General features: G+C 38.9%; 1 protein-coding gene across 50 annotated transcripts in view; it reads left to right on the forward strand.

Moving 5' to 3' along the window:
• Window positions 1-24,317, forward strand: part of SORBS2 (sorbin and SH3 domain containing 2) — a 332,703-nt gene that overhangs the window by 263,014 nt on the left and 45,372 nt on the right. For 18 of the 50 annotated variants that reach the window (XM_070253135.1, XM_023630837.2, XM_070253118.1 and 15 more), the window contains 7 exons: window positions 62-234; window positions 5,211-5,277; window positions 5,979-6,023; window positions 8,423-8,612; window positions 11,031-11,145; window positions 19,710-19,793; window positions 21,534-21,590. In XM_070253135.1, the coding sequence (XP_070109236.1) occupies window positions 62-234; window positions 5,211-5,277; window positions 5,979-6,023; window positions 8,423-8,612; window positions 11,031-11,145; window positions 19,710-19,793; window positions 21,534-21,590 (731 nt within the window). Of the gene's footprint in view, window positions 1-61; window positions 235-643; window positions 1,017-5,210; window positions 5,278-5,978; window positions 6,024-8,422; window positions 8,613-11,030; window positions 11,146-18,866; window positions 19,026-19,709; window positions 19,794-21,533; window positions 21,591-24,317 lie in introns of those variants that run through there. The other 32 variants (XM_070253122.1, XM_070253155.1, XM_070253126.1 and 29 more) reach the window with 5 other exon arrangements.

Below are 24,317 nucleotides of genomic sequence, written 5' to 3' on the forward strand. Positions count from 1 at the left end.
AAGCACCATTAATTTGTGATTCTTCCTGCATCAAATATATTTCACCAAATTTTCTGCACAGATTCCACGGAGACATACTCCCAGCACGCACAATCTCTGGACGGCACAGTGGGCAGCTCCATACCGCTGTACAGATCCTCAGAGGAAGAGAAGAGGGTGACGGTCATCAAAGCCCCACATTACCCGGGGATCGGGCCCGTGGATGAGTCTGGAATCCCTACGGCAATTAGAACGGTAGGAAATGCCAGCATGTGCGTCGCTCTGGGGCTGTGCACAGACTCCACAAAGGATGGATTGTCGGTGGCTTTGTGCATTCCTATGGTCTTATATAATGAGGATTGCCTTGTGTGCCATCTGAGTTCTCATGAATATTATGCTGTGTGCGGCAGAGAAAGGGAACTGTCGGTGGGAGATAATTACACAAGCTGTTTTTCCATTTCAATTAAAAATCATGAAAATTATGATTTTGTTAAACGATAAAAGTATGTTTCGTTTTGTTTTACCTTTTACCGAGGAGTGTTAAGGTAATAGAGAGAAAAGAGAAGGAACAAGAAAACGTGAATTCTTCAGCTGCATTGAATTCCCACGTGCATTGCAAATAAACCAGTGATGTGTTTCTTGAAATGGATGTGTGTTAACACCAGGAGATTGGGAGCTGTGAATTGGGAGTTGGGAGGTGCGATGATTGGAGGGAAGGGAATTAATGTCTTGGGAAGGAAAAACTGAAGAAAATACACATTTTAGTGTCCCTCTTCAGCTGTGCCTGCTGAGAGCTCTCCCAGGGCTAATAAGTGAAAGTGTTTGGATTTTTTTTTTTTAGTCTTTAAACTCTGCCAGAGCATTGCTTACTGTGTCAGGGCAGCCCCTTCTGGCAAAGCTCAGCAGCAGCAGAGGCAGCACTGAGAGCTTGGGCCGGCAGCTGCCTGCTGACCCAGTCCGCTTGAAGAGGAGGTTTGTGCTAGCCGGCGAGGAGGAGGACTGGGGGAACCAGGATGAGAGCAGCAAGGCCTTTGCAGGTGAAATGGGGAGACAGGGTAAGAACGGAGCTCAGGCTGCAACAGAGCTCCCTGTGTCTGCAGCACCCACATAACTGGATGGGGCGTTGCCAAGGGCTGTTTCCCTTAAATGCAAACCTGGGGGGCCAAAAACAATAATAGTGGATAGAGGAAAAGAATGGAAAGAGCAGAAAAAAAGCAGGTATGATTGGAGACACTCAAAAGGAACTAAAGATAAAATGTGGGGGGTTTCTTCTCTCCTTGAATTTGCGTTCATCATATGGGAATCCTGTGTTCTATATACAGAGAGAAGAGTTGAAAATTGATTATTCCAAGCATCCGAATTACAATTGGGAGCCAAGGAGTAAATTTGTATAGCAGTCTCTGGGATTTTAGACTCATTAGATTCTGGAACGTTGAATGTGACTAATTATAAAGTCCAAAAGTTCTATTCTGGAACTGATGATTGTCATATTTAAGTGACAGAAAAAGTTCAGGGATTGTGACTAACGTTGTTAATCTTATAGAGACTCTATGTTTCTGGTGATGGTGTTTTGTCATTTGTTCCTCTTTTAAGATTTCTGACTCAAAATGGTTAAACTTGAATTTCTTCCTAATAATGTAGAGATAAGTGTCAGACAGGTATGGTGTCAATGTTTTTATTTAATTGACCTTTGAGGCATGGTATATACATAAATTAGGAAATCCCGGATTCTTGGTAGTTATGGATTCTGTCTGAAAGAATTTTATCTGAGACCTCTGCATGTGTCGTAAGTCAATAAATGATTTGTGTGTTTTAAGTCAATAAATGATATGTAACAATGGGTATGCAAAGCTGCACCATTTTTTTTATCCATAAGACATAATTTTCTTAAGTAGCAAGGCTTCTCTTCTTAGTTTTCAAAAGGAAAAAACTGAGCTGTTGTAGATGGTTAGTGCAAATCAAGAAATATTAAAATGTTTATGTTGTTTGTTTATCTTCTGCCCACTCAAAAGCATGTTTAGGTATTCATAAGCAAACATATAGACTAAACCTTCAATGCTCGTTTCCCTTCTATAAAATAGAAAATCAAATATAAGCAACCCAGAAACTCCTTATAAGGAACCATAATTTTTATGTACAGTTGTGCTCTTATTTAGACTCTTTAACTTTACAAAGAAGGTACCGGTCTGTGAAGACTCTTGGTCCTGTTTCCTCTTTTTCTGGCTTGGAGAGCACATCCCCAAGTATAGCTGTGTTTATAAATGTTGAGTCAGGCCGTCTCTGAGCCACGGCAGCCAAGAATCTGCAAAGGTTGTTTTTCCCTCTGGTCCCTGTAGAAAGTAATGACAATCAGGCTCTAATTGCTCTGCCTGGGCTTTCTGCTGGGTGTATGCACCAAACGGTACTGTCTCCATGTATCGTGTTATCATCTCACTTCACACACCAAGCATATACCAAAGAAACAAAATTTTGTAAAGTAACCTCGAAACTCTAGAAAGCCAAGAGTCAACAAATGTACCTTTGAGCTATTCAAACGAAGGGAAGCGGCTCCCAGCCTGTTCCCCTCATGTGACTGGGACGTCTGTTAGCCTTTTACTGCCATTCTTAACAATAACAACAAGAATCGCTAGGGTTCAGGTCCCAGGAGATTGTCTAATTAAGGCCAGCTAGTTAAGTGAAATACAAGATTCTTTTCTTCTAGTTCAGATATAACACCGTTTAAGCAATTTCAAAGCTGGAAAGGGGCAAAAACAGATTAACGGTATAGTATTGTGTAGAAAATACGTGTCTTTTCCCTTTTGGGGAATGTCTGCATGATCAATCGATGTAGAGTTCCGATGTTTTGTAAACTATAAGGATATAAAAATTCAGGTGTATTCAGCCAAGGTTCTAGACAACAACTGGATCCTGAATTACTCATAGTTACTGTCCATGCAAAATAATTTTGAAGGACACATGCAAGAATAACCCTCCTCAAATTTGAGTAGACATCTATTTACCTCATCTCAATAGTAGCCACAACAATCTCCATGATGGTATTTATAAAAGGAGCTTTAAATGCTTCGAATACTTTTTTTAGGAAGGGACATAAGGTTTTAGTATTTCCTTTTACCAGTTTCATATTCCTCTTTGCCAACCCACTGGGCATTTCCTGGCATCTCTGTGCTCACCATATAAAGCTAGCAGATGAGAGAACTGAGATCCTGTTTGATATGTGCCCTCCAGCAAGTGAAGAAAACAATCCTGTCTGTCAAGATTCATTGCCATATATAGTGACGTAACTTATTTCTTAGGCTTCCTTGTTGCCATTGGTTGCGTCCAGGTATGGCTGGGAATCCTTTTTGCACAAAGTTCTATCTTATTTTTTGTTGCTGAGTACTGTAAAGGAAATAAAGTTTAATGAAAGAGAAATCTATCTTTTACGAAAATAAGTGTTGCTTCAAGATACGTGTTAAGCTACTTCGTTTAAACCAGCTAATAATAGCTAGACTCTTGCTTCATCACTGCACCCCTCCCACCGGCTCCCACCATTTGAATATAAGGTCAATCAACAATCCCCTCAATTTTTCCATGGTAGAGAGCCTTGAATGAACGAAGAGGTGATTCACAAAATGTCAAGTAGCCCTTAATGTTAATCGTTATTTGTGGAGATTACCAGAATCAGATATTCTCAGAGAGCAAAATAAATTTAGATATAGCACAAAACGTTCAATTTCCAGATGAAAAATGCAATGACCACATTTCTGAGGGAAAAATCTTGCTATAGAATCTAAACCAGGGACCTGCCCAGTGGTGTAGTGGTTAAGTTCACATGCTGCACTTCGGTGGCCCAGGGTTGGCGGGTTTGGATCCAGGGCATGGAGCTAAACACTGCTCATCAAGCCACGCTTTGGCAGTGTCCCACATATAAAGTAGAGGAAGCTTGGCACAGATGTTAGCTCAGGGCCAATCTTCCTTACCAAAAGCAAAAAAAGACAAAAATCAAAACCAAAACCCAGTCTAACAAGTACAAGAATATTTTTGTGGCTGTTCTAACAATATTTTATATCAAGAGTACTGTCTTGGAAAATCTAGTATATTAGTGACTGTACACAGAATGATTGAGCTTCTTGCCCCAGTCGCTCTGGAAAGGTTGAGAGAAAGATCTTGCCAAGCAAAATCTTTAATTTTGAATATAAAGGTGTATGTTTACTTTCACAGATACATAACAGGGTAGTGTTCCATCCAGTAACCTGGATTCATCCATTATTCTATTTTATAAATATCTGAAGTTCCCTACTGTTTTTATTTATTGAGCATTTCTTATATTCTAGGAATTGTTCTATGCCTTTTCATATACATTATCTCATTCAATTTCCATAACAATCCTGTGGCGAAGATACAGTTATTTCATTCTAGAGAGAGAACACTCAGGCTCTAAAAGCTTACCTCAGTTGCCCAAATTCATGTTGCTAGGAAGTAAGAAACAGTTATTAAAGTAACCAAGATTTGAACCTAGGTTGATCTGACATTAATTTCGTCTTTCCACTGCAGCCCACTGACTTCATCTTGTCAAAAGCCTGGGTGCATAAGGAGTTTTTGCTGTCAAGGCACTTACTATTTAGCAAGGCAAATGTTACCATCATGTTACATGTTAAATGTAATCATCATGTTGAAAACAACTTGAAACATCTACATTTTTAGATTGACTCCAGGACCCCAGATTGTTTACTACATTCAATATTTTAGTAACTTAGATTAGCAAGTATCAAATTTTTATTTCTCTAGTTCTAAGCTGATGATCAGAAGATAGTTTGAGTCAAAAATACTCTCTAGCTCATTCTAAAAATAATGTCTTGAACAGAACTCTCACTGAAAGACTTTTAAGGATAATGATAATTGTCATCAAAAGAAGTGAAGCAAGCTATTACAACATTATAACTTTTATTAAGTTATTTTTACATAAATTTGTGCAAATATCAGCTATCTAGTTCTGAGCACAGCTATGATCTAGAAAAAATAAAACCATAGCATGGGATGTTCCAGTGCAGCCTAAATTCAAACAAGGCTAACATATTTACAAACTGCATGCATAATTGGATACATTACTGGTATTGTCATCATGAAATAGATTTTTTTTATCACAGAACAGAAATCTGATATTAAAAAAGACAAAATATAGAAAGAAAAGTATCGAGGGACAATGTTTCTTTGGAACAAGTTTTGTAACTATTGGATGTTCCCTTTTATAGACTGTTGACCGACCGAAGGACTGGTACAAGACAATGTTTAAGCAGATTCACATGGTGCACAAGCCAGGTATGTATGTTGTTTCGTTTTCTTCAAAGTCCTTGTGGGTTTAAAGATGTGTATGTATACACAGTTTTGGTTCACACAGAAGGTGAAGACCTTAGCAAACTTCGTGGCCCTCCCTCTTTCTTTTCAACATTCCTCCTTGTTCTCCTTTCATCACCCCCCAAATCATGGACACCTGTGCCCCTGCGTCAGCCATAAGCTGCCAAGAAGCCTCTTACAAAGTGACACTTGCAGGGGTCCCACGTGTTCTGGTCTATCCCTTTGCCCTTCCCTTTCCACAATATAAACCGATGTGGCTTATTGTGTACTTAAACAGACTCATTAGTCCTCTGTCCACACAAGTCCGCTCCTTTTCAAGAGAGGGAGCAGAAGTAGGTTTCACTGAGTTGACAAGAAATCGTTAAAGCACTAACTTCAGGAAATTCATGATCCAGAAGAGATGGCTGCCTGGGGAAGTGAGGAAAAGGGCCTGACCTTTTCTGCTCTGAAGAGGGCAGCAGAGCAAACATGTTCCAGACAAGAGAGATCAATCTGCAGAGGACCAGCAAAAGAATGATACTTGAAAATTTAAAAATGGTATTATGAACTAGGCAAAACGCATTGGTTTTCTAACAAATTTCTGTTGTTTCTCTGAAGTTCTGCTGTCTTGTTTTGATATGGTGACCAAATCTTTATTACCATAATATTTATGTTTCATTTTCTAGATGATGACACAGACATGTATAATACTCCTTATACATATAATGCAGGTAGGATGGGTTTACTTGCTTGCGATGACTATGTTATGCTCTGCAATGCTTGCAAGAACTTCATAGTCACTTTTTTTACCCCTCTGAGTGCACGTTTTCAGTTCATACAATTAAGAGGATGCTTTTTTCTTTTCCCAGAGCATGCATAACAAAAGGATCGATCTTTTCTCATGGAAATGAGAACTAACACTGTTTTATCTCATTCATTCCCACTATTAGCTTATTCTCAGCTTCAGGAATGTTTAAGCAAAGTGTGAGGGACAGCAAGAAAGAGCATATTGGGGAGGGGAGTATAAAAGGAGATAAAGATCTCCTTTTAGCAACAGAGAGAGTGATTACAATTGCGTAAGATCTTTCCGATAGACTTTACGAAAAACAAGTCAAGCAAAGTATTTCGTGACCTTGTCCATGCTTTTGCTTCAAAATGCAACCATTCATTGAAGGATTTTTAAAAATCTCACTTTGCTGGGCCACTTTTCTGACTCAGAGTTGCCAATGGTCATAATGGAACAACTTCCATTCTGGGCATTTCCACTTGTATTTGAGAGTGTTGGTATCTTGGGAAGTGGTTGCAGGCTGGGCTGAGGGACCCCTAAAAAATGTTTCCCATCATTGCTTTTTCCTAAATGCCACATCAAGGCATAGACTCAAGCTCAGGCTGCTCGCCTCCCCTGCAGCAGCTGCAACTTCACGCCGGGAGTCCCTTGCCAGCCCGGCCTCAGAACTGTGTGAGGTTCTCCTCTCCTTGAGGCCTGAAGGCCAGCACTCAGGCCCTTTAACTTAGGAATTCTGCTCCTAGTCTCCAAAGACAAATAGAGGAAAAAATGAGCAAACCAAGCTTAGCGAGCTGCAAAGCCTCTGGTTTTCCGTCCTCGCTCTTCCAGATGGTAGCGGGAGGCCCTCTAAGATGTTCCCCTCAACTTTTATTCTTGGTCACAGGTACTCCAAACTCACCTCCTGCGTTTAGCTTATTAAAAATCAACTGAGTACATTTTAAAGATCTTATTGGCTTTATTCAACCACTCATAGATCGGGCAGCATCCCGCCTAGCAGACAGAAAGGAGCTCCAAGGAGCTGTACAAAATGAAAGACTTTCATAGGCAGAAAGAAGCAGGAACAAGGAAGTTATACTAGGCAAAAAAGCAGGCAGGTTATTGCAACATTACTTTCCTTAGGGGCTGGCAGGGTCGTCAAGCAGATGACATAACCAGTGCTGATCAGGTGACTCCTGATTGACTGGTTTAAGATTCCATTTCTGGAAGAGCCGAAACTGTAATTAAGTTAAGTCTCAGTTTGGTGACGCGGGGTTTGTTTGCAACAAGCTCTGAGGTTGAAGTCTGGCTGTAGAATTGAGGCAAAGCGATGAGTGCAGACATTGTCTCTTCATTTGTCATGGCAATTTACATGGACCTCCAGGAGAAGCAGGAGGGAAAACAGACTTAGCTCAAAAGATTAAGGATGCGGGAAATTCAGAATTTTTATAATGATTTTTAATATTGAAGTTTTGTATCCATTAGTAATTAGTAAATTGAACAGTAGTTACATATAATCTTGCAGAGCCCTTAAGAGAGTTTTACTGTTTAATCTGTAGACAAGGTGAATGTAACTAGTGTTCTCTTTCTACTAACGCTACATCCTGCTCTTCCATGTCTTGCACTTTTTGACTCCTTTTTCTGTGCCATCTCTGCTGCCGTCTTCCCTCTCCTCACCCAAACTAATCCTTCAGGGCTAACTCTAGTGCCATCAGTTCCATAATATCTTCTCTGACCAATCCCCCATCTTCTAAAATCCTTTAATTCCTAATATATATTTTCTTCACTTGGCCTTTATCATATATTACCAATTATTTTCAGTCATAATTCTAATTGTCTCATTTCCAAAGATGCACTATAAGCATATCGCACAGGATATACAAAATTTGCTCAATATTTTGTTTGACTGCAATTAACATGTCAATTATCATACGTAAATCAGAGCTTTTAAAGTAATAGAAGATATTTGGAAACGGTTCTGTTAAATATTTTTAATCTTCCTCTGAAAATTTAACTATGTTATTAGTTTATATTATACAGGAGAAAATTTGCTGAGTACCTGTAAGTTTCTTCCTAGTACCAGTCTCAATTATTACTAATTCCAAAATAATTGACAAAGATTTACTGTAATCAGTGCTTGCATATAGAATACATTAATAATGAATTAATATATTAATAATGCTTAATAAATTAATAATATTAATAAATCAATAAGAAATATACCATCCAATGCATGCATTATGAATATTCTTATTGATAACAGTTTTGGTTAAATCATTGGATATTTTGTGGGGTACGTATAATTTAATGCACTTTTAAAATGTTATTTGCTTCTGTTTTGTTTTGTGGTGTTGTGTTTCATGACAGGCCTGTACAACTCACCCTACAGCGCTCAGTCACATCCTGCTGCAAAGACCCAGACCTACAGACCCCTCTCCAAAAGCCACTCTGACAATGGCACCGATGTCTTTAAGGATGCCTCCTCTCCTGTCCCTCCCCCACACGTTCCTCCTCCAGTCCCACCATTTCGATCAAGGGATCGATCTTCAACAGAAAAGTAAGGCATTTTCCCCAAAAGTGGCCTATATTTAGCTTAGGATAAAAATAAGGCCACGTGACATTCAGTAGAAGAATCGGTGCTTACCTTACCGTGATTAAATAGGCCACTAGTCTTAGATGGATAATCGTATTAGTGAATACATGTACCATTTGAGCTCTTTTATTGAGATTGTAGCAAATGCTTTCACAATCCTCGTTCATAATATCATAGTAACCTAAGTTAGACTTGAAGTAACACGGGCCCTATCTCTACTTTTTGATCAATAAATGCATATAAGAAGACAAATATGTAGAAATAATTGACATGTGCTCTCTTTGGAATAGCAGGTCAGAGACTATGCAGTTGATTTTCAGTTTCCTCAGATTTGAAATGTTAGGTCTATTAATAATTTTAAATTTCCCCTCTGATACACAAAAGTATCTTTTTTGAGAGCAGGGAAGATTATTCATAAATCATAAATAAGGCATTAGTTAATAAGTGTCTGTCTGTGACTCATTTCCACCAGCTTTTCGAGATGACAGTAATTTTCATTCCCCCACTGAAATATTTTTGCAGAAACTAAGCACACAAAAATAAAAATTTACAACACACTTTTAATATGGCATTTTTTATTAGGACTATGACTAATAATCCTACTTATAGGTAACCTCTATTTGAGGGCTCGCTATGAGCCAAGCAGGAGACTAAGCACTTTTCATGTATTATATCATTTAATTCTGAGAACAGCCCAATGAGGTATGTTCTATTTTTTTTTTTTCTGGTGAGAAATATTGTCCCTGAGCTAACATCTGTGCCAGTCTTCCTCTATTTTGTATGTAGGATGCCAACACAGCATGGCTTGATGATCGGTGCCATGTCTGCGCCTAGGACCCAAACCCGCAAACCCCAGGCCGCCAAAGCGGAGCACATGAACTTAACCACCATGCCACTGGGCCAGCCCCAGATATGTTCTATTTTAAACCCATTTTAGAGAGAAAGAAACTGTGGTTTAGAAAATAGAAGTAACTTTCTCAGCTCATCCAGCTACTACGTCCAAGCCAAGGTTCAAACTGAGCTCTGACTAAAGCTGTAGCTCGTGCTATGCTGGCAATTAATAAATAAGGATATAAGAATTATTCAGTATTAATACTGATTATGAAGCTCCATCTATCATATTCATCCCAGAAATATTATATTCAACACCCCACTGTACCTTTAAGAGTAATTGATGACTATATAGGGTCTAAGATAGACACGTGTCATGTGTGAAGAGATTCTCATTTTAATACCAATCTCCTCAGGATGAATTATATGTTTATAAGTGTTATGTCTTGAATTTGAGAAATAATTGTCTAGACACAAACTGGTATCTCTGCCATAAAAAGAGAACCAAAATTAACTCAGATTTAAATGTATTATTTGTCCTATGTGTTTAGCAAAAATAAATCTCTCGTTAAGAAATAAGATAATCCCTTAAAATTTTCTAGATAGCTGTCATATCCATTGTCTCGTGTGGTGCTCAGAATACCCCTGCTGAGTATTACTCACAATTTACTAGAAAGTCAGGATTTGCCGCTAATTCTCCTGTGTCTTGGAGCACTTGTAGTTCCAACATGCCAGGGAGTCAGAATTTCATCCCATTCCGTGGAGTCAGAATTGCCCTCATCTGTAGTCAGAAGCTCCTTCTTTCCTCAAAAATGGTCCACCCAAAGAAAGCCTTCTTCAGCCCCAGCCACATACAAAAGCTGTACTTTCTAAGTCCCCCTTTGACTGCCTCTTGAAGGATATTAGTTCAGGAAAAAGAGCTGATTCCAAGATCTCCTATAAAATGGGATAGATGGCTGGCTCTGGTTTTTCAAGAATGACACCAAAGGTGGATCTACCATCCACACAGCTTGCTCCTGTGGATGGCACCCCCAGTGGTGCTTTTGAGCTTTTCACAGACAAGCTATGTTGCCACTTGCAAAACAAACAAGATCAAACATGGCATGTGCATTACTCCTTGTCACTTTGGATCAAGGATGCCAGGTCCCAGAGTGGTGGGATAAACTCACATGGCTTAATGGAGCATAACTGCCACTTACTCTAAACACAAACATACACAGCTGCCATTTGTGACCCAAGTGTTCACCAGCAGATCACTGGCAGCACATCTACAATCCCCTTAGGAGAGTTTTTGAGCCAACAGGAATATAGTCATTGTAAGAAAAAAATAGAGGAAAATATAATTTGAAATTAAAACAATGACTTTCTCTAAATCATTTATGCAGAACAAAACATAAGTGTACAATTTGTTGCAGATTAATTTTTGATCCTCAGAGACTTTTTAAAAAAATCTATCCTGAAATCAACTTTGAAACAGACAACGAGTGGTTTTGTATAACTGCTTTAAGCATAGAGAATTACTTTAATATGTCATCTCTTGTTTATTTCTAGGCACGACTGGGATCCTCCAGACAGAAAAGTGGACACAAGAAAATTTCGTTCTGAGCCAAGGAGTATTTTTGAATATGAACCTGGGAAGTCATCGATTCTGCAGCACGAAAGACCAGTAAGCATGTGTCACTAAACAGAACGCCCATTCTCCAGACTCCCTGGGTCCCCAAATAAATCTGAATTTCATAGCATTTAGCAATTTTTTTTATCACAAAGGTAATTTTATTTATTTGGCATTATTTAGAAATTACGTTTATTTTGTCTCATGATCTGTGCATCTTGTCTCAGAATGGAAGATGGACTGTCTACTATTGTCTCTACCAACCAAATATAGGACTCATTTGCAAGTAACTATAGCTGTGCCCAACCATGGCCCTGACTTTCATTAAGAAAAAAAAGAACAACGCTCATAAATGCAACATTGAATTGCTAGTCTGCATTGCTCATGGGAAAAATCGTTCATTAATCTCTCCGATACAAATGGACCCAGGCAGTTTTATCCTTTGGTTTCCATATTGGTTGCTTAATATTTCTTTTGGGGAAATTTTCCAAATGCCTTTTTTACAACGAGTTGTTTTAATGGATTCTTATTAAATCTCTCTCAGGTTACCAAGCCTCAAGCTTCCAGATTGATTGTCAGTCTAATGGATCAAGATTATATTTAATTTTGCAGTGTTTTTTCCAATTATTCCTTATAATTTATATGCAAGCAAAAGGATATATAAACTTGAAAATAGCCGCTTGCCTCCTCAAAGTGCAGCTGGACAAATAGGTTCTTCCATGGCCCTCTGTTTTTGGTTCTCCGGTTCCCCGGTCCTTCCTGAATCCTTTGCTTTCCCTCCCAGATCAGTATTCTCAGGATCCCTTTAAAACTCTATCATTTGTCTGTGTCACTAGCAAAACCTACTTCTAGAGAAACAATTGATGTAATTTGCAATTCACTCTCATCCTTCTCTTTAAAGGATTTTACGTGTCAGCGAACAGGAAAAAGAGTTTTCTTTATTAGCTCCCTTAAGAGTATCTAAGAAATCACATTATTACATATAATGCAAGGCCAGCCCTGAAATTTGGTTGGAAGCCCTGGCCTCACCACACCCAACATGAGTGTCCTTCATTTAGCTGTTGAAACCCTATATTTATGGTTATGTTCTTGAGAAATGTTTTAAAAACTTATAATCACATAATTCATACATGATATTTATCTAAGCCTTCTTCAAAAAACTCATCTTTTACTGTAACAGGACTTCACCAGAAAAAATGAAGGAAAAAAAGAAGGAATATCACTGATTTGCAGGCTCCAATGCAACCTTATCACTCATTTACTAGGTTATATGATTGAATATCACGATACTTTAAAATGTCTTGGGTGAGAGTTGAACGAACCATGATGTCGCCATTGCATGCAACCGAAAATAGCCAAATAATTTTGCAAAATAATGAGTCTCAGATTTAAATGTAAATGACAAAATTTTAATGAGCATTCTAACAATTTAGGAGGCTCTGAGGATGACAAACGTCGTATTTGTCCTGGAAGGCTTTTAGCTGAGGTGTCAGGAAACAGGATTGATTTTCGAAGCTTTGCCATCAGGATGTTTTTATTATTTACTCATGCAACAAAATTTATTGAGCACCAACTATGTGCCAGAATTGTGTTAGGTGCTAGGGATGCAGTGGTGAAGCAGACAGCATCTCTACCTCGAGGAATTTCAAGTCTGTCATTTGATGGATATGCAGAGATAGGCCTGCATTTGTGTGCAGTGGACAACCTCCTAGGTGGTTAGGATGGAGGCACACCTGAAGAATACTCCCTTTGCCCCCTCAAGAGCTCATTCCTGGGCCCTGTCCTTGTGGCTGAAATTCCCACTTTACTCATGTCTGGGTTAAAGCTTTGAAGCCTCCTAGTCTAAAAATAGTAATGATAACATTAATGACAGTTGTAGATCTTTATCAAGCACTTACTATGTGCCAGGCCCTGTAATTAGTAATTTATGCCTATCTTATGTAAGGATCCCAGCAACCCTGTGAAGTGGATAAATGGCATTCCCATTTTACAGCTAGAGAAACTGAGGCACATATTAGGTAACCTTGCCCAGGTTCACATAGCTGATGGGTGCTGGAGCCCAGGCAGACTCAGCCTGGTGCATTTAATCACCACTAACTGCCACACCACTGGGACTAGCCAAGTAGGAAAGACTTTTAGGTAGTAGTCATTATCACCTTAATTAGTGGATTTATGTTGCAATATAAATTAATTTGCTAATTCATAATAAATTAATATACTTGATTTACTTGCCAAAAACCTGAGCCCTGAATAGTTAAGACACAAGACCAGTATACTTAACTAATTCTAAGAACTGGAAGATCTGGAGCGTGGGTATTGCTGGAGATTGGGGTATGGATGGGTGTCTGCAGCCGCAGGAAAAGCGAAGTAGACGGAACCTAGAAACTTGGAAAGAAATGAGAATGGATATCTTAGGGAGAAATAGAAAGGTCCAAAACTTTTGTCCTTCCTAAACAATTCTGCTGAGGGCCAACCTTATGCAAAAGGATTTGACCTTTATACTTTAGGACTAGGCTATTATCTTTTTTTTTTCTCCATCAACCCTGAATTCATTCTGAAAGCCTCTCTAAATCAGAAAAAACAAGGGCCAAGTGTGGGGTGGTCTTGCAGAGACTGGCCATATGTTGACATACTTTACAATAGATTCTGGAGTGTCTTGAACACACAAGATGTAGAGGATGAAGAGCAGGTTTGCTAAATGAGGGTGATGTCATAACAAATGGACAACACACAAGGATTACAACGTTTTATGAATGCTCTCCCCTGTCTTTTTACCCCAAGATGGTTTGTGAGCATTTCGTTGCTCTTTTCATATTTAATTTTTGTAAATTACGCACAACAGCTGGGTAATTCTCTGTTGCTCTTTTGAATTCCCAGTTGACTCCATCATCCGCCCAGTTTTCCCAAGTGTCGTCTTGATTTTCCTCTCCCCCAACAATCTCAAACTCCCGCCCTCTAAGAGAAATGCCCCTGCCACTCCTCTTTTCTGGCCCACAATTGCCCATTGCCTGGATTACAATGACAGCCACCTGATTATTTTCCCTAATTCTCCGATCTGGTCTCCACACCACAGCCAGGGCAATCTTTATAAAATCTTTATAAAACCTCCTGCTCAAAATTTTCTCCTGGATCTCAAGTATCCCTTAGAGCAGAATCCAAATTCCTTAATATAATTTACAAAAACCCTTGTGGTTCAGCCCCCACTGAGTTCTCCAGCCTCCTGTCTCTTCCCGTCCTTCCTGCCTCACTCACTGTGTTCCAGCTATACCGAGAGCTTTCAATTCCTTTCTTACTGGACCTTTTGACACAGCCTGTTCCCTCTGCCAGAAAAGCTCTCCACCACCTCTCTGGTCACATGGAAAACCCCACATCATCCTCATCCTCGTCTCACTTCCCCCAGGCACCGTGCCTGACTCCTGGACACGGGGTGCAAAGCTCCCCGTGTGGTGAACCCGTAGTATGCCACATCTCGCCCTCACCACACTGAATTGTAATGGCCTGTGTGCTTGTCTGTGTCCCTCACTAGACTTTAAGCTCCTTGAAGGCAGGGACCATGTCTGGTGCACCAGTTGCATCCCCAGCACCTAGCACAATGCCTGGCACATGGTAGGTGTTCAGTGAATGCTCATTGAAATAATAAATGCCTGAATGAATATAGGTTTTACCCTTGCAGGTAGTGGGTAAATTTGGTGAAACTGAATCCCCGTTCTGTTCCTTGTCCATGAAGACTACACATTTCCAGTGACAAAAGGCACAGTGGTTCTCCATCAAAGCACACACGAGGGATTTGACACACTGCTGTTAGTAACCGTGGTTCACCAGCTCCAAGGTTCCATGGGAGACAAGGCGGATAGAGGAGGCAGTACTGTTTGAAAACAAGTCCTCCCCCAGTGTCTGGGCCAAAAGGGTCTCCTTCTCCCTTAGGAATCAATGGAATCTGCATTTATGTTCTTTAACAGGAAAGTAAAAGTGAATGCAGTTTTTTGAAGTGCATAGATATTTGTTTGACTATAAATTTGGAAATGTTGATTAAATGTCCCTAACGTTTGATCTATAAAAGTACTTTGCAATCATCAGGAATTTATCTTTAACTGACTTGAACCACAGTTTATTCCATGAGACAATCATACAAACTCTCTGCTGGGATTATATTAGTAAAAACTTGACATCCCATCTGGATTGGATATGTTTACAGATGAGCCAAATTAAAATAAATTTAAATAAAGCATTCATTTAGGATCTCTCTATGCTTGATAAAATGGAAAATAATAGGATTTGCCTTTCTCTACAATAACTAAATGAGCACATAATGATAAAAGCAGAAAGAAATAATCATTGAAAACACCATGCAGAGTTGAAATGCAATTTAAATCCTCAGCAAACTTAAGCTCCTTTATCAATGAAGATTATCACTCAAAGCTTAAGCTATAAAAGTTTTGGGGAGCCAGCCCTATGGCGGAGTGGTTAAAGTTCTGCGCACTCTGCTTCAGCAGCCCGGGTTTGTAGGTTTGGATCCCAGGCACAGACCTACTCCACTCATCAGCCATGCTGTGGAGGCATCCCACATACCAAAATAGAGGAGGATTAGCACCGATGTTAGCTCAGGGCTAATCTTCAAGCAAAAAGAAGAGGAGGATTGGCAACAGATATTAGCTCAGAGTGAATCTTCCTCACCAAAAAAATAAATAAATAAGCAAAAAATAAAAATGTTAGGAGTTTCATCTGATGGTTTAGGTGGTTAGCCCATACAGAACTGCTCCAACTGACAATGTGTATAGCATTTGTTGTGGAACCACAATAAATATAAAACATGGTAGCCAATGCCATTCAAGCTTAAAAAATCAAATGAGCATAAATTTTAAAGAACTAAATTATGTTGACACTTCTTTGTGTTTGGAAGAACATACAGAAATTACATGCCTGCAATGAATACTGAGAACAGTAGAATTGTTATAACCTGGAAAGCAACTAAATACTTTTAAACTGTAGAAAATAAGAACTTTAAAAATTGTTCACCCCTGGTTGCCTTTAAATAAGAATCGTGTGTGATTTATAGTTTTAGATTTTCTTAAGCGGCTCCTCTTGCACTGATGACATGTTAGTTTTAAGAACACGTTTTCTAAATTTTTCAAAATGAGAAGAGACCAAAAGAGATGAGAAAGATCCACAGCAGTCTTTCTGCTCTTTTGTTGCCTTTTAGAAGCAAATAGAGCAAAGCATGGTCATGCTTCCTGATGAGTTTGTGAGTGTCAGTATTCATGTCAAACACCTCAGAGGAACTGTCAGGTTACACATTGGATAGTGTTGGTTTAGTGAGATTATGAGTGTATATATATATATATATGTCTGTTGGCTGACCATCTGTATGTGTACCACTGACTGTGTGAGGCCTCTGTATATCTTAGCAGAGGATCTAGATTGCTGCATCAGACATATCATTGTTGCATGACTAAAGGGACTCAATAGGAACCCCAGCAAAGAGAAAATTCTAGTTCTGCCGCTTACCGTTTCTTTACCATAAAGGGTCTGCTCCAGCCTGTGCCTTTCATTAAGTTCCAAAGTTATAGATAATTACCAATTGTCATTGTTTGGGGCATTTTCTCAGCTAATTTCTGTTGGCGTGGATTCTAGAGAGTTGCCCACTGAGACTATAAATTGAATTTTTAATCTGCAAAATCATAATTCATGGAAAATTGCCACGCTCAGGATGGCTCAGGGTGATAGATATTCTGCTCCCTTATTCATACTTTTTCATTGAAATCGATTTCTATAAATCAGGATTATATATTTATAAATATATATATATTTATTTGTATATTTTCTTAAGGTGGAATTCAAAGTGAAGTTGCAACCACTGGTAAATATACTTATTTGTTTAGTAAATTTGCTGCCCTCTAGTGTTCAAATTCTTTTAAACAAATCTGTTTCCTCTAAGAGAAGTTTCTATTTCCCCTTAGCGAAACAAAGTACTACATTTGAAAGCAGAGATTATAAAATCAAGAAGTAATAATATTATTAAGTAAGTAACATTAGAAATAACATTTTAAAGAGCCAAAGATTAGTTTTCCTGTGGAAGAAGTACTAGGCCCCTATAGACAGAACGAAATTTACACAGAAATCTATGCAGAAATTTACACAGAATCTCTCTCGTGTCAATTACCCTAAAAATCAGCTCCTTTGGAACTGTTCCATGAAATAGTTATATGCTGCAGCTATTATCTGAATGATAATTGGAGAAAACGAATGTTTTAGTAATACCATAGTCTCAATGAGTACTTTTTCACTATTGGATCAGATGTAAATTGAATCGAGTTTTCAAATTAAACAGAAAATGGTAAATTAGTTACCAGAATATTTTCTTTCTACCGATTTCACGGTTACTTCTGAAATTTAAACCAATATAGTATTGGCATAAATAGGAGGAAATATCTCAAGATTGCTGCAGCATTTCTCATGGCAATGACAGGATGTCCTCCATCACATTATAATAGCACAGCAAAATAATATTTTCAAAGAAAGAAAAAAACAAACAATCTCAGTACGAGAGTACCATTGTGGTCTTTTGTGTGGGTGTGTATTTTCTTCCTGTGCTTGTCCAGACACAGGTTTTGTGATACCATTGTAACTCTTGTGCAAGCACACGGTTATATTCTGCTTTTATTGCTCAGCATCCCATCATATACATTTCCCAGGGTTACCACATGGTCATTGTCATTATGATCACCACATATTTTGGATAATTTAGCCCTTTTATTATCTTGTTATGATGTCTTAAACTTTTCTATCTCTGTCCACAGCTACCACTATAATCTCACATTATAAAATATTGAAATAAAAAGCACATCTCAAAAAATACTTTGGATATAACTAATTATTAAATACAGACTGTGTTTTATTAACAAAACTATTGGGAATGCAGAAAGTCAATGAAACACTTGGACAAGCTAATGTCAACATCATGGCTTTTGTTTGAATATTGAATATCTCAAAGCACCAAATATTACAAAGAATATATCCTCTCCTGGCCAGGGTGAATGGTTTTTAGGGAATGGAAGACTTTTTTTTCTAACTTAAAATACTACTGTCCAATTGCACCATCTTTAATTAGTGTCACATAACGAATTATGAAAGAAGTAATAACCCATATGTAGTAGTTTTAGCATCCATTTTTAATATAAAATCAACAGCCCAAATCAATCTGGTCAATATGTATTATTTGAAAGTATTAAGGATATTACTGGGTAAAGGAAATGCTCCATGTCTGCTTTTTCTGTTACTAAAGCAATTGTATGTCTTTTCTCAAACTGTTTATGTTAACACTCTTAGTTTTTCTATCTTAATACAAATATTCAGAAACCACTGGAGGGGAGCATGTCAATTATGAAAATTGGCTTTTTCTCTAAATTACAGTGTCAACCAAACCAGGGTGGGATCTTCTCTCTCGCCCTCTCCCCAGCCCTTGGCCAACCTCAGAACTGCAGGAAAAACCCCACCCAAATCCATTTCTCTAGCTCAAGGTAAACAGGTAGGAGGTGATATTTGGGGTGTCTCATAAAATATACTTTCCGAGAGGCTCCTTGTCTTCGCATCTTCTCAGTGGTCCAGACCATACCTAAGTTATCTGCCCCCACCCCTGGGATATTTACTTCCCTGGAATGTTTCCCCCTGCCTTGCCTAAGGCAGAGCACAAAGCACTGGAGGCTCGTGCCCTCCCGATTCCATTAAGAACCCTCTATCTAATGAATCAGTTTTTCCTTTGCCCCTCTTTCTTACAGCCCCCTCTCCCAACAACTCCGACACCTGTTCCAAGGGCACCTGGCCGGAAGCCTATTTCTATTCCACCACCTGGAGGAATAACTGGTAGCCCCTCCCCTCCGCCCAGGACTGGCATCCCCACACCAAGCCCGAGCACCCCGGCTCTCTCTCCCATCTGGGTGAGCTCCTTCCTTCTTTGACTTACTGAAAGCCTGTTGGGAAGTTGTGGGGTAGCCCTTGTTCTCCAGAGGCAATCAGAGGCTGGTTACTCACCCCCACCCCCACTTGCTGCCCCTTTCTCACTGAGACCCCAGGTTCTTCATGCCAATCAACCCCTAACAGCCTCCCAGCACCTCTCACTCCTCCCCCCACTTCATATCTCTTCCCACCTCACCCTCCCCCCAGCTCTCCATATGCCTGCACCTGAGTGAATTGTCTGCAGACTGCAGACAGCAGACTTCTGTGCTGGGACCAATGAGGGCAGGGGCGATGGAGTGACTCACCCAGAAGAGCCACCTTGGGCCCAAATTGAGCCTATTTTAATACTCCAGTGCGCTCTCGATGCTCAGTCTTGCTGTCACAGAGAGTTTTTCATAGTTTATGCATCAAGCTAAGGAGCAAACTAGAGATGACGGACAGAGGAAATAAATAGAGGTCTGAGTGATGCCGTTGAAGCTCATCTTCATATCCTAATTTTACTCATTTTACTGTGCTTCCTCTGTTCTCTCCAGCTGAGGTTTGTTGGGTGAGAGTGGATGCATGTCTGCGTGTGAACGCGCGTGCGTGTTTTTCATGCCACACAGCGTCTCCCTCACTTAGCTCAGTGTGCCTTTTCCTTCCCTTTTCCTTCACATCTGCTCCAGACTGATCGCATAAATCCAGATGACATAGATTTAGAAAATGAGCCCTGGTATAAATTCTTTTCAGAACTGGAGTTTGGACGCCCGGTAAGTGAGGCTAGACTATTAATATAAGAAAACTAGGAGAATGTTGTTTGATTTATAAAACCTATTATCAGAAGAGACAGGTGTCATTTAGAGAACAAAAGTTGAATGTGTACTATGTGCACAAATTTGGTACGTTTAGCCCACATTCACTTCTGTACCAAATGCTGAGACATGTCCTATATAGTTTTTCTTTACCACCAAATCATGCCTTAGGATCACTTTGTATCTAAGCAAACTCAAAATGTGGAGATAGTTTCTATCCTAGAATATTCAGACAATTATTACCGATTTATAGAAGATTTATATTTGTTGACAGCCCATTTTGGTCTAGTTCAATCAGAAGAGCACCATGACATTTATAGTAACCATTACTATTATTATCACTCCCATTTGCTGAGGAATCACCAACCACCTGGACAGTGCTGGGTTCGGTACTCATTGCCTCAGTGAGTTCTCACAATGCCTCTCCAATAAGAAGAAACTAGAGACAGGAGGGGTTAAGTAATTTGCCCAGGATAGTAAGTGGCAGACTCAGAAGTTAAACCCAGGCCTATGAAACAAACATACAAACAAACTCTGAGCAATTGCCACTATAATTTACTTCCAGGATATTCCCACTATACATTATCTCATTTGCTCTTAAGGATACAAGGAAAGGGAAAAATAAGGGAACCCTCTGGACCTTGAGTTCTAGTCTTGCTAGTAGAAGCCCCCACCACCTCTAGTCCCCAAACCCCTACCAAAGGTGGACCTTAGAAGAACTGCGTAGTCTGTTTGGGATACACAGTTACCCCAAGCCTCAAATGACAACTTCCTTTATTAACTCAAGTTTTATTGGGGAACCCTGCCTCCCAGCAGAAGTGCATGTGATGTCTGTCAATCAACATGTTTTTTATACTCTTACTGGTGTTTCTGAATTTTAAACTCTTAAAGAACATACCATTTACACCGCACAGAATTTTACTAAAGATCGGAGAGTGCAGTGGTTTTTCTATCATATCATATACTGATTTATATACTCACATAGTGATCGTATACTGTAGACTGGGTGGTTATGTAGTCTCTCTTCTCCACCAAAACGCAAAGGAGACTTGGCTCGATTCATTGTATCTCATTGAACTGGATCAAAAGTGACTGTAAATGAATATAAACCAAAGAATTTTTCCTAGAATTTCTACACCTAATAGGGGGAATGTTTTCTTTCATTTTTTTTCCTAATTTGTATCCAAGTATTGACGTGAATCCATTTTGTTTGAGAGAAAAAAAAATTCTCTAGCTTTATTTTATATGTCTTGTTATTGTTGATTAGACAGTTCAGAGGGAACTTAGCAATTTCTGTTCTAAGCCAAAATTATCAGCATTTTCTATAATCATTTTCAGCCACACGTGGAAACTCACCAGCATGCTATCCACCTGCTCCTTTTAATGTTTCTTTAATATACCTTGCATTCCTCTGTGGCTGGAGACTAGGAGTGCTAATTTTGATGTGATGAAATGAGTTTACAAATATACTAATCAAGTCACTAGTAATTTTGCCCAGTGCTTGAGAATATTTACGAACGTTGCACCCTTCCTAGGCCACCCCCATGTTTCCATTCATGTCACTCTTTATGTGTACCCGATGCTGTCGGCACTCAATTTCTAACTGTTGTCACCTTTTCCACATGTTCATTCCTTGCTGCCATTGATTCTCCTCATTCCATCTCTACACCTCTGCTTATGTGGTGCGTCTACACCCAGCCTCCTAAAAAGGCTCTGGACTATGTTCAAGATCACTCTTCTGGTGTTTCCAATGAGGTAAAAACAAATTATTCTCTATTTCAGATTTCTCTCTTAGGAGCTGTTACTGTGATTCTGAACATCCGTGCTTTGGAATTCACTAGAGTGTCTAAGCTATTTCTGAAACTCTGACTTGGCATCATTGTGTTGCATCCGGTATCATTGCTTGGGCATTGATTATACCAAAGTTATCGGCTCTTTCTGAAATGTAGGTGAAGAATCATTCCAACCCTAACTTTCAGTGGAATTCTTCAGTGCAGTCCTGGCATCCAGGGACCATCAAAAATCAAAAGTAGGGGCAGGCCTGATGGCGCAGTGGTTAAGTTCGTACATTTCACTTTGGCAGGCCAGGGTTCACCAGTTCAGATCCCAGGCATGGACCTACCCACCACTTGTCAAGCCATGCTGTGGCAGGTGTTCCACATATAAAGTAGAGAAAGATGGGCATGGATGTTAGCTCAGGACCAATCTTCCTCAGCAAAAAGAGGAAGATTGGTGGCAGATGTTAGCTCAGGGCTTAATCTCCCTCAAAAAAACAAAAAAAAATTTTTAATTAAGAAAGAAACAAAAAAGGCAGAAATAATCCAGAATCAAAAGCTTTTTATCCTGCTCTCTGCAAAGACAAGTAAAATTATTTTGGAAAGCAGATTTAGGACTCATTGGTGGACACTAGCAAAAGTGACAGTTTTGCTAAACATCAGCCATCTAACGCTTCCCTGTGGAAATTGTTAGAAGCAGCTAGGGTGGGAGGAATGTGAATAAACTGGTTTTTGCAGTAGTTTTCACACAGTAGTTTCTCTGTGGTCCTAAGTAAATACAAAAACGCTTAATAAGTATCTTATTTTCATTGAAAAGTCTTAACTCTGCTAATATATGCAACTAGAAAATAAAACTAGTAGGGTACCTGTGCTGCAAGAGGTACCACTGCCACATGGTGGTGCCAACTGGAATTGCAGGCACAGGCTCAAGAGGAAACACCCAACTTTCTAGAGTTTGAGTTTGCAATTCCAAATTATTTCTCCTGTGCATCAGAGTGTATAATAAAACAGAGAAGTGATCAAAATATTTATGTATTAAATAAAAAGTAAAATAGAGTAATCAGGAACATTCTGGGTTACTGAATGTGGTCTTTCTAAAGGCTTGTGTTTTGTAGACAGGCAGATAATCTGAAGAAAATCAAATATAACCAGCAGATCTATTCTGTATGTTATGTTACCTTCATGTCTAAAGAAAGGGTATTATTTCAACAGATGAACAACCCAAGAATTTACTTTGGAATTCAATTCAGTCAGATATTTCTCTCATATATTTTGGTCAGATATTCCAAGGATGTTTTTAAGGCAGCTGGTCCATTGAGAACTGAAATGGGACTTAGAGAGCACCATGTCCAACTCATTCATTTTTAAGTCAAGAAAAGTAGAGCCCAACAATTTTAAGAAATATGTCCAAAATCGCAGGGTGAGATGGTGGCAAATTAAAAATAAAGCACAGACCTCTTAACCTTGGCTTCAGAGCTATTTCCCTTTTACCATACTTCTTAGCACTTTCCAGAGAAGTAGTTAGAGCCTAAATCTTTTAGAAACAAATTATTTACTTAATACTATTCCTTATTAACTAGCAATTTCTGTGAAATAAGTTCCTATAATTAACGTTACACAATAATTCTTGGGCTAAAAATAGTAGAAACAATTCTATATATTCTATAATGTTATGGTAGTGGGGAAAAAAATCATGTAAAAAAGCACTTTGCGGATGCTTAAACTGACTTGCTATTATCTCTTTGGGGTTGAAAGAGTGTTGTGTGATTCTGATGGCATATTAACTACTTTATTAATTTCATATCATAGTTTTTTCAGAGTGTAAACAAAACACTGATAAGGTACTGGATTCTGTCTTTAATAACCTTTTGGAAAACATTCCTGGTAAAGTTTGTAATTGATTAGACATTACCATAGCTACCATTTATCGAGTGCCTAGTATATGCCATGAATAACAACTTTTAATCCATAAATAAAACTGGAAACTGGCATTAATGAAGAACAATTAAGGCTCTTTAAGCAAAGTTTGATCACATGATCACTTAGCAGAAAGAGTCATACTTTATTAAGATGACCTTTGTTTAGATGTGTTAAAATAATGGTAACATGTAAATACTCAGTAGATCATAATAAGTAAAATAGGTTACCTCTTTTCTGGAGATGATTTCCATCTCAGGATGAGTACCATTCATATAACTATCAGACAAGTTTTTCTCTCAGTCATCCATCTAGATTTTTTACTGTTATAATTTAATACTGAACCTTTTCCTTTGAGTATACACAACATCGCAAAACTGGTTTCAGTTTATTTTGGATTGTGGAAACCAGCGCAAGGGGGAATAATTGTAGTTTCTTAGCCTAAGTCTAAAGTACAAGTAATTTATCAGTGTAGAGGCTTCTCTTCTTGCACCATGTTTTATTTCATATTACAGCATCGTTTAGGCTCATCCCAAGCTGATGATTCAAAATTTCTGACCACTCTAGTGGTGTTCTAAGAATGTTCTGGAACTGATGCTTTTTGATGATCAACTGTGGTTTGTGGTTGGGCGTCCCATGAAAGCTGTGATCCGCACACACAGATGGCAAAGTGCTGAGGCTCTTTGGTGTTGCTCCTCTTCAAACACGTGAAATTAGTATTTCTAAATCAGAATATAATTATCTGATTTTATTTATTTACTTGTTTGCCTTCCTTCTTATTTAGTATTTA

Source organism: Equus caballus, chromosome 27 (assembly GCF_041296265.1).
Source record: "Equus caballus isolate H_3958 breed thoroughbred chromosome 27, TB-T2T, whole genome shotgun sequence".
NCBI lineage: Eukaryota > Metazoa > Chordata > Mammalia > Perissodactyla > Equidae > Equus > Equus caballus.